Source organism: Falco cherrug, chromosome 1 (assembly GCF_023634085.1).
Source record: "Falco cherrug isolate bFalChe1 chromosome 1, bFalChe1.pri, whole genome shotgun sequence".
Classification (NCBI taxonomy): Eukaryota; Metazoa; Chordata; class Aves; order Falconiformes; family Falconidae; genus Falco; species Falco cherrug.
In genome coordinates this window covers 110,360,140-110,371,046 of record NC_073697.1, presented here as the reverse complement: position 1 = coordinate 110,371,046, position 10,907 = coordinate 110,360,140, and the positions used below count along the sequence as shown (strand labels likewise).

At 40.8% G+C, this 10,907-nt stretch overlaps 1 protein-coding gene across 2 annotated transcripts; it reads left to right on the top strand.

Annotated features, from left to right (window-relative positions):
• Positions 1 to 166: 166 nt before the first annotated feature.
• Positions 167 to 9,367, top strand: RNFT1 (ring finger protein, transmembrane 1). Of its 2 annotated transcripts, none has more exons than XM_055719446.1 (9): positions 167 to 293; positions 2,201 to 2,560; positions 2,940 to 3,016; positions 3,620 to 3,720; positions 4,349 to 4,502; positions 6,198 to 6,356; positions 7,204 to 7,269; positions 8,113 to 8,214; positions 8,376 to 9,367. In XM_055719446.1, the coding sequence occupies exons 2-9, from the start codon at positions 2,242 to 2,244 to the stop codon at positions 8,508 to 8,510; spliced, it is 1,113 nt and encodes a 370-aa protein (XP_055575421.1). In that variant the 5' UTR covers positions 167 to 293; positions 2,201 to 2,241; the 3' UTR covers positions 8,511 to 9,367. The 2 variants fall into 2 exon arrangements, with proteins under 2 accessions (XP_055575421.1, XP_055575415.1); XM_055719440.1 differs by having other exon boundaries at positions 2,201 to 2,614.
• Positions 9,368 to 10,907: the final 1,540 nt, after the last annotated feature.

Sequence of the window (10,907 nt, the reverse complement as noted above, 5' to 3'; positions counted from 1 at the left end):
TAATCGAGACTTTAAATGAAAAGCGAGAGGAGCCGCTGGCCTCCCGGCCCTGCTGAGGCGAGCCCCCTCACGGCCCCGCACGGGCCTTCCCGGGCCAAGGCCTCGGCGCGCCGCGGCCGCTTGTTGACAGCGCGACGCCCAGCTCGGGGCCTTCCTCCTCCTCCCCCTCACGGCTCCTCCTCTTCCTCCCCCTGCCGCGCCCTCTCCCACCCACTCGGTCTCGGCGATGGAGGTGGCGGGCGGCCGCGGCCTGGCCAGCGGCGCCGGGCGGGAGGCGCTGGCCGCCTGACGAGGTACCGCCCGCGGGCTGCCGCCCGGCCGCGTTCCGGCAGGGGAGGGCGGGAAAGGGGCTCCCCGCGGCCGCTTCCCCTCACAGGCGGCGGCGGCGCCGGGGGGAGCGGGGCCGCCTGCGCCCTTCGCTGGGGCTTCCGCGGAGGCCCCTCCTCGCCTGGCGGGGCGCGGGCGAGGCCGCGGGAGCGGCTCCCCGAGAGCTGGGCGGCAGCGGGCCTGAGGGGCCGGCGAGGGGAGCAGGCCCTGTCAGACCCCGCCGCACCGCACCGGGCCTGAGGGGCCGGCGGGACGGGCGAGGGGAGCAGCCCCCGCCAGAGCCCTAACAATGCAGGCACAAACCTCACCGGGGCCGAAGCGGGTTCCCTGCGCGGGGCAGCCCCGGCTCCCGGCGTGGCGGCCCGCGAGGCAGAGCCCGGCCGCACTCGGGGCCCATCGCTGCTGCCCTGGAGCTGCCAGCCGTCCCGGTCTGCAGGAGCGGGCCCGGACCGCCAGCTGCAGGGCGCTCGGGAGAGATCGCCTCATTTATTCCCCTCCTCACTTACTTATTCCCCTCCTTTTACAAGCAGCATTGGTGGCCTGATCCCGCAGCCACGCTTGGTAACACTGTCCACACGAGTCAGCGCAATCTCCAGTTTATTCCCCTTTATTCATGTGCGTACAATTACATACAGCAGGTGAATTTTGGCTAGATCGAAGCACGATGTAATCTTTGGCCAGCAAAAATACAGTAGTGGCAGCAGAAGCACTTCTAAACAGTCACATTCCCATATCCATATATTGTTTGAATTAGCAATTTACTCTTCTAATATAATCTCCACTTTAAAGGCTAAAGAATTCTAAGTTTCTGCAAATATATTAAGAACTTTTCACAGTGCAAAACCAGCCTTGCTCTAACCTTTTTGCATCTCAGTGAAACTAGCTGTGTATGTATGCTAAGCTGTGGAAAAAATAATTTCAAAGAGGAATCCGGAAGGGTGTGAATTACAGAAAAAAGGATTATAACAAAATTCCCAATGTTTCATTAATGCCCTTTAGCAGTAACAACTACTGTGGCAAATCCAGCTTCAAAGCATTCTCCGAAGTCGTTACTCCGGCATCACACCAGTGCACAGAGGTAGATTTAATACTATTTGACCAGTGTCAGGACTGACGCAGAAGTGACAAACTGCCTGGGAAGACAACAGAAAGATGCCACAGGAAAGATAAATAAAACCCCATTTGGGTGGTCTCGCTGCTGGGTTACTGCTTGGTGGCTGCATTTCTTTTTTCACCTAGACCATATGGTCCAGGTTCTTTTAAATGCTTCTTAGGAAATAGACTAACCTGGTTCTGCTTGCTTACCCAGACAGGATAATCTTGTTAATCTCCTAATGGCCCTCAATTTTCAGCGTGCACTGGCTTTTGACTAGACGTGTCTGAACAAATGTTTACCATTTTATGGATGCATGTAAATGTGCTCTTTGCCTCCTTCCCATCCCTGTTTGCTCCTTCTCTGGCCTACTACTGTTACTATTTTTGTGAAATTACACAGTGCTTCCAAGATCTCTTCCATACAAGTGAGCGCTGGGCTCCTATTCAGCAGCTTTTGCTGTTCCAATCTGCACTGAAGCAACTTTAGATTTCACTAAGGCAGCCAGGTTCACTGCAGGCTAGAAAATCTGCATGTGAATGAAAGGAAGTCATTTAATATGGCACACAGAAAGCTGCCCGGTGGAGACTGGGTGCAAACCCAGCATGCCAAGCTTTCAGAACACAGAGCAACAGCATTTCCCAGAAAGACAATCTTTACTTCACGTAGACAGTCACTCAGTGCAATCTATTGTATTTTTGTGTTGGTTTTTTTGGTTTTTTTCCCCCCCTGAACTAGTTCTCTCTTCCTTCAACTGTGACTTTTTATGTCCCACTCTAGGAGACAAAAGAGCAAGAATCTGGACCCAAAAAAATCCCACCATGCAACCAAACTGCAGTCACCTCCACAACATCCAAGGCAGCGGTGATGACTCTTCATCTCAGAGCACCCACGCAGCAAGGCTGTCAGGAGAGGGCTCGTGCCATCATAGCAGCGATATTCGCATACAGCTAAATTCTGCTGTGGGAGAATCCAGAGAAAATGCGAGTTCCCGGCACTCGAGGCCAGGTTCCCAAAGTCGCTCACACGGACATGCCCACAGCGAAGCAGCAGGGCTCGATGATTCTGCTCCAGACTCAGAGGAACACAGCGGCAGCTCCCTCTCAGAGCTCAGATACCTCCTCCAGTGGCTGCACAAAAGTCTGCCGTATATCTTGATTCTGTGTGTCAAACTGATCATGCAGCATATAATTGGTAGAGTATAACAAAATAAGGTCTGAGGGAACAGACCCTCCCCCAAAGATATATACTAATAACCATGCCTGAAATATAATTCGATTTATCTTTAGCTTTATTTTTATTTGCTTTATTCATCAGAAAGAGATTTACTAAACTACATTTCAGTGGCTTCTGTTTCCTTTGCTGGCACATGTACAATGTGCTTAATTATTCTGGCTTGACAGTCTGAGTGATTAATTGTAATTACAAAGACATATAAGAAGTGGCTGTTTTTTTAACCCAGTTCAGTTTTGGGTTTTTTTTATTTTCTTGTGTATAACTGACCCTTTTTTCCTAATAGGCATTTCTCTTGGAATTGGGCTGCTAACAACTTATATGTATGCAAACAAAAGCATAGTAAATCAGGTTTTTCTAAGAGTAAGTATCACCCTATGCACCAAAAATCTGTAAGTTAACCAAGACCTTTATCCATCAGTATTTGAAACAAATGTCAATGGAGATACTGTATTATTTATCTAATAATACTAGGTGTCAGGGTTTCAAGATGGAAAGTCTTAATGCTTTTGTACAGTGCAGAGTTTCTCAGATGCGCAAGGTCTGCAAAATTCAAGGATTTCCAGCCCCCCCTCCCTTTGAATATTGAAATCACTTCAACTGATAGAAGTTTTTTGAAATTTATGGAAGAACTTCTTAACTATATTTCTGGAATCAAATAGGGCTTGACAGTTTAACCTTTCAGCTGTTTCTGTTCACTCCCAAAGGAAAATCTGGTGTTTCTTCAGAGTGGGGTGGGTTTTGGTTGTGTTTTTAGAAAAAAATTTGATATACATAGAAATTGTTATGTTGAAAACATTAAAATTACTGTTTTACCTTTCTATTGAGCTCTCTATTTTATTTGGCCTTAAACCGCTAAGATAAAAAATCCTCTAGTAGTTCAGGTGCAACAGACATAAGAACTTTGGAGATCAGATGCTGATAGTGATGCAAGGACTGTAATACATCTTTACAATTATCTTACAGGAACGGTGCTCCAAGTTGCAGTGTGCTTGGTTACTAGTATACCTAACTGGATCATCTCTCCTCTTGTATTACACCTTTCATTCTCAGTCACTGTATTACAGGTAAGTAAGTAGAGGAACATCTCTACTCGCATCATAAATTACTCAAACGTTAACTGGGAACATTTTATATGGGCTGCTGCTGTTTTTCTTTAGTTGCAGCATCAGTTTCTCTTTCATTTTAATCTCCAATCCTCCTCTTCTGCCAGACTGAACAGGTGCTGTCCTTAACAATAATATGTAGAAATTTGCAAGATTAGACCCCATACTCAATGTAATAGCACTACTATACCATGGGGAATGCACCTGGGTTTGACCCTACCACCTTGCCTTCAGAATACTGAATATGGCTCCATGGAGTTTGTGTCCAATTTATATTTTTTTCCCCTTAGCATTCTGTAGGTACGGTCTTGGCTGCAAATCAGTCAAAGGCTGTATTGCTAAAGAGACAGCAAGCCTGTCTCTAGAGGGTGGAGGTTGTGATGAGGATACAGGAAAGAAGGTTCAAAAATAGAAAGGCTGTCAGAGATTATAAATGATCAATTTACAATAAAGAGTTCATTTTCTTAGCAAATATTTTCCCTCTGTGTAAACCAGGTTTCCTTTTCTAATTAAACCTGCTGTGATAATCTCTAGTTATGCTTTCCTCTAAATAGGGTACTCCGGTAACTTCTGATACTTCTTTTTGTAGCTTAATCTTCTTAAAACCTACTGTGGATTTTATGAACTTCTGGGAGGTACTTTGGATTGTGGGAGTCACAGACTTTATTCTGAAATTCCTCTTCATGGGCTTCAAGTGCTTTATTCTCTTGGTGCCTTCTTTTATGATGTCCTTTAAATCCAAGGTAAGGAAACAAGCTATATTTTTTGGTTCCTTAGGAAGATTCTTTTATGGTCAAATTAGCTAACTATTAAAGAGAAAAGTCTTTTTAATTAAAGGTCTGTATATAATCCATCACTACACTGTGGGCAAGAAAACCCTGTGGATTTCATGTTCTTCCCTGCTTGGTGCTAAGAGGAAGGTTTACAGTCTGATCTGAAACAATTACTTGTATTATGTCGTTGGATAAATGGGTTTATTTCTGTCTCTGAGTGGGGGAGATGAAGAAACCTTTTATTTGCTGCAATGTACGAATCTGTATACAGGCAGTCAGCATCGAGCAGCGGAAGCACAGTACATTTTTTTACATGCTCGACACTAACTGACACGAGAAGATTTTAAGATCTGTGCATGCAAACACCTGTTTTTTCTGTCTCTTGAATAAATAATTCAGAATTTTCCTTTTCTTAATAAACTTAATAATTGTGTGAGATCAATGTGAATTTGATCATAGCTTAAATCCTCAGATCAGTGAAGTTTAATAAATTTTCACAGATGCCTACAGTGGTTGGTGGGGTATTTATTTGGTTCCTGAGGTGAGACAGACAAAACCCATTAAATTTTATGTCAAAATAGCAAACACTAGTACTGGTTAAAAAAGAAAAATTAACAAGTATGGTTTGTACATGGTAGCATTTAAGAGGATGTTTTGGTAGGTTTTATCTCTTAAAATGTACCAGAACAAGTTCTTCTCAGGTACAACTGATTTCGCTAAATACCAATTTATAATCAAGATCTCTCTTTTTTTTTTTTTTTTTTCTTTTCTTTCTACAGCTAGTGGTATAACATCCAAAATACAGCTAGTGAAAATTCCATTACACCAACTGTGACTTATACTGTGGCTAAATTAAAGAAGGAATCTGGTCAATATTGGCAAATTGTGGCATTATCCAGTATACATTATAGAAAGAACACTTCTTTGTTATAAGTACAGTTTTAAAGACTAACTTAAGGAAATAAATTAAGAGCTAAGCTAAATACCGGTGATTGCACACGCACATACACACACAGTGCTCTGTGCAGGATGCTTGTGCTTTGTAATTATTCAGTAATTTTTAGGGCGTCACTGAACTCCATTTACCTGTTCAGTCCAGCCACCCTAGGCTTCTTTCCTGGCCCCTCCAATTTTCTTATCACCCCATCCTATACAGGAGCTAATTGACACAAGATAAGGTTCCTTACACAGGCATGAAATAACATTTACAGGAAAACAGTTTGTAATTTATGTATGTTAATAAAAGAATGACCCTTACTCTCATTTTTTAATCCTGAATGCAGGACACTACTCTTAACGACAAGCTGATCTATATGAATAAATTTGTCTTACTTTCCTTTTTTATGTAACTTTTATTTTCTTTTTTAATGCTTACGAAATTAAGTGTGATATCATTGTTAAGTAGGTAGGCATCTGAAAAAGCCATCCTATTTCAGTCTGTTAATTTGATTTTCTGCAGTACAGCAATCAATTTTGGTTTTATACAGTTGTGGTGAGACTCATCATCTGGTCTTCATTCTTTTTCACGCTTCATATTTAGCTGTTTCAAGATACTATGGGAGAACTATAAGTTTCTCAAAAAGAATAACAATGCATCTTTTCTCTATATTTTAAAAATCCTTTGTGTTTTAAATCTTGAGCGATTCCTTTGCATGTCTTGCTTAGGGCTACTGGTACATGCTGTTAGAAGAACTCTGCCAGTATTACCGTATGTTTGTCCCCATACCAGTTTGGTTCCGTTATCTTATTGGCTATGGGGAGCTGGACAGTGTACTAGGATGGACCCTTGGGATACTGCTGGGCCTTCTCTACCTCATCCTAAAAGTAGGTAAACTTTACATTCCTCTCAAACTATTTTGCACTAATTATCAGTAGAGGGCTAGAGACATATGAACTAACATTTCTGAAAGGTCCCCTGTGTTTGAACTGACTTGCAAGTGGATGCTTCAGCGCAACTGATACGGCCTTCCAAAACTGATAGAAAACCGGCTCAGGCCACGATAAATCATCTTTTTCCTGCATCTGTTCTGGGAATGCACTGGGGTTGCACAACAAAGAACACTGTTACTATAGGTCCCCTCACATCAGACACTAAGACGACTGTTACCAGGTATCAAGGAAAAGAGCTTGCAAAAATAGTTTAAAATTCATGGCTAAAAGAATCAGCATTTTCCAGGAAGCTAGATTTTCTCTCTGATAGAGTATCCTGTGTGATGCTCAACAAGTTAAAATTAAGTGTTCATATTGGCTGTCTACTTCACCAAAGAGCTAATCTGCACCAAATGTAACCAGACTCAGTTCAAGTTTGGCTTTGAACATGAAAAAATACTTTATAATGCTACAGTATCTTAATTACAAGCCTAAAGACTATTGCATATATGATAATAATACTGACAGACTGGCACTTGAGTACTTCATTTCAAACCTTAACACTGTATTTCTTTTAAAGAGCAGATACCTACTGGGGAAAAAAAAACTTTGGGTTAAATTCTTTTTGTTTGGTACATATTAAACAACCAAAGTAGGGTCAGTCTGAACTATAGTTTTGCTTATGTTCCTGCCAACATCAAACTAGCGTGAGACTTCTAGTGTTGGAAACTGCACACTTGGAAGCTTTTCAGTTCACACAGAAAAATTCTAAGCATAACTTGGGTTTTCTTTCCCATTTCAGCTTTTGAGCTTTTTTGGACAACTGAGAAACTTCAGGCAGGTCTTACGGATATTTTGTACACGACCAGTGAGTACTGAATTCTTTTATGACAAAACCCCCAATTTACATGAAAATACTTATTTTTTAAATACCTCACTCCTATATTTGCATTGTTCTGGCAATAGACAACGGCATTATTGAAGAAAACCCTGTATACTGGTTCTCTCATTTCACAGTCTGAATTCCTTGAATACATAATTACATTGTCATCTGAACAACAACAAAAAAACCCAAACAACATTAAAAAACCTATTGTGCATGTCTCTTCAGATAAACGTATGTGAAATAAGATACCCTTTTTGTCTTGCTTCCTACTTTTTAACTGGGATAAATATTGGGTGGATGCAGGCAGAGCTTTATGCTGAAATACAGTCAGAATTGAAACTTGCCAAAATAATTGACATGCAAGTAACCTCTGTTAGAACTGTAAGTTTTTAGATAATCTTTCTCTAGTAAGAGGTATTGTTTCCAGTCTGCTATTCATTCAGTAAAATGTATAGAACGTTTAGGAGCACAACATCATTTAAAAGTACTGCACTTCTCATTTTTTAAGTGCCATCTTGATCAAATTGAAACTTACCAGAGTGTTTTGCTCAGAGGTCACTGTTAAAAGAAAACTGCTAGATTCTTCCAGAAACTGCGATCAGGGGAAGATACTAGCTAGGCAGTGTGGTAAGTAGGAGCATATAAACTTTAGGCCCCAAGAAAACTATTAAAAAACTTAACAACATTTCACTGGATTAGGGATTGATAAGTTTCCCAGCAGGGCAGCCCTTATTCCCAGTTCCTTTCTATCCTGGTATTTTTGTTTTGGGGCTTTCCCCCTCTCACCCAGAAACAAATGTCTGCTGAAAATACCTTGGTTTACAGCACTATGGGGTGACAGCTAGCAAGAGACAATGTTCTGAATCGGATGATATTTGTTCAATCTGCCAAGCTGAATTTCAGAAGCCTATTCTGCTCATCTGTCAGGTAATACACATAATCAGAATTACTTTTTGCCAACTTAAGAATATTTTAAACAAAGTTTATATGCCTTCTGACTATTTTTAGAAATCAGAATTTGAAAATAATATACCATCTTATAAATGGAAGAGCTTAGAAGCTCTAAGTTCTTATTCTTTTCATTACAGCACACATTTTGTGAAGAATGCATCTCTTTATGGTTTAATAGAGAAAAAACGTGTCCACTCTGCAGAACTGTTATTTCAGACCATGTTAACAAGTGGAAGGATGGAGCTACATCTATGCATCTACAGATTTTCTAAAGCATGTCAAACAACTTGTTTGCAGTTTGTTTGTTCAAGCTAAGGTTTTCAGCCTACTGCAGAATTAAACTGTAGGTGGCACAAGGAACAAGTTTCCAAATTCTAGGTAACATGCTTCTATGAAATGTGCCAGTATTTAAAACAGTGCAGAAAACATTCACTTGACCTTCTTAAGTAGAGAAGACTTAAGTTTTCAGAATGAATGCAGAAAAGCCAGCATTGCTTCTCTTGTGATTCTTTTAGGAAACAAGTGCTTGAAAAACGCTGCATGACTTCTTGCAGCAGCTTATTAATTCAACATTTTATTTAAAAGTTTAAGTAGAGTTCCAGACTCTACTAAATTGTATTTATCCTTCTAACATGACTCAAAATTGGTAGGCTGACCTTTTGGGTTATTAAGATTATGAGCAAATTTTATACTCTGGACTACAGTGAGAAGTAAAGCCACTTGTCACACTTGGCATTAAAGATCTTTTAATGTTTGCCCAGTAGATGAGGGAAAGCAGCTGCTTAGTCGTGCACCTGTAACAGCAACTATTTCTTACTGTACCTGGAGATAAGCCACAAGAATAAGACATTCCCTGTTTAGGTTCTTGTAGACTTCTGATGGATCTTTGGCTTAATACAGAAACCAACCACCGATGTTAGGTTTTTACTTATAACTTTATATATAAAGTTGGTATTTTTAAAACAAATCTTTAATACTGTATTTTTGTCATAACAGGAACCAGATTTTCTTACAGGGGAGAATCTATTTTATACTATATTTGCAATTTGTAGCATGGATAAAAATCAGAGAGAATAAATGCATTTAAATCTATTTGTTTGGTGCATGTTGAATAAAGAAACAAGATTCATTACTGTTTCAGTATTAACTTACATGTAAGCACACAACAACAGCTCACTGCTAGGTATACTTTTCCTGTTAAACTAATGTCTCTGAAAAACAAAACCCCTCCAGATGCTACAACTTATTTGTGACTAGTCTTTGTGTTAATTATAGAGCTAACTTACGTACAATCTTAACTTTTTTTGTGTTTGTCTTTTTTCACCTCGCTATTCAGGTAAGACTGAAAAAACCCCGACTCAAATTACCCTGTTACAGCAAAGTTAAATTGACCTGCTGTTGAGCTTGTCTTAACTGAATCCCTTTAGCAAACTTCTAAACTGGGGGGGGGAAACCAGAATTACGAAGTTAAACACTTACTTGATGAATAAAGTAGCAACTCAGAGGGCCAGGCAGACTGACTGAGTAAAGTTGCAGCTGACACAGGCAGATTTATAGCTGACAGGGCATGATGGGAGAACGCCCTTAAAGGCACAACTGAAAGTGCATTACTAGTAGTATTTAGTATTCTGAATAAAAATGTAATGAGATGGAAGAGTCAAGCTAAGAGGTATCATTTTATGTTCAGCCTGCGTTTTGCTATAGCATGCTCTGTATTTGCTAATTGTATTTTTGTTTGAAGTTTACTTCAGTTGAGTGTAAGTGTGCCCTATGATTGTTCCACCACGGTAGCTGAGTGACTGGGGAAAAAAAAAGACTCCAGCGTAAAGAAAACAGGCAAAAGCTTCTAAGTCTGTAATTGGAAACTTACGGGAGTAGAAGAGGCTGGTTCTCATGGAAGCCTTTCCCAGCAGGTGAGGTACTTAGTCTGGAGAATGTGTGGCTGAATGGCATTAAGAGCAATCCTGAGGGTGACAAAGAAGAATTAAAGCTTGGCCACAGCCAGAGCTGTGCTGTAAGGGGCTTGCACTGGTACCTCCAGTATCATCGGAACAAACCGCTCTTTATTTCCTCGGAGAGATCTAGCTATGCCTTAGCTTGCAGTTGGAACTCATACAAGATCAGAACTGTTATTTGAATTTCATCACTGGTGATATTCAGGCTGCTGTGGCAGCAGAACTTCCCTTGAGAGATGGACAGGAATTGTATCAGTCAAGGAACAAAAAAAAAAGAGCAGGGGGAACTTAAGGTTGGATTCTGAGTCTCTGATGGGCCCACAGAGACTTTGGCAGCTCACTTGGTTACACAATCAAACTTTCCCAACCTTAATCATGAATATACAGTTTAGCTAAAGAGTGGTTTAAGGTTTTTTTCTTCATACCAGTACTGTATAAATACTGTGTAAACAATGAGTGCTATATATTTAATTTAGTCATCAGGCAGCACCTTTTAAAAAGCCTTGCTTGTGTGAGTAAAATGAGTGACTGAGCCCAATACGCAGTTTATAAAGCAGATACAATAACCAGCCCTTTCTAAAATACTGGGCCGAATAACAGTTGTAACTGAAAAACTGAAAAAAAAAAACCAAACAACTTTAACTTACCCTGGATTGGCTATTAAGCAAACAGCAGCCCCATTACTTATACAGCAGGGAAAAGTGAGAAAGCAGG

What these genes read in the sequence shown, in the direction of transcription:
- RNFT1 (XM_055719440.1), top strand. Translation starts at nt 2,242, where the DNA reads ATGCAACCAAACTGCAGTCACCTCCACAACATCCAAGGCAGCGGTGAT. An exon ending in GATCATGCAGCATATAATTG is followed by an intron (nt 2,615 to 2,939) that starts GTAGAGTATAAC and finishes TTTTCCTAATAG; the next exon opens with GCATTTCTCTTGGAATTGGG. An exon ending in TGATGTCCTTTAAATCCAAG is followed by an intron (nt 4,503 to 6,197) that starts GTAAGGAAACAA and finishes TGTCTTGCTTAG; the next exon opens with GGCTACTGGTACATGCTGTT.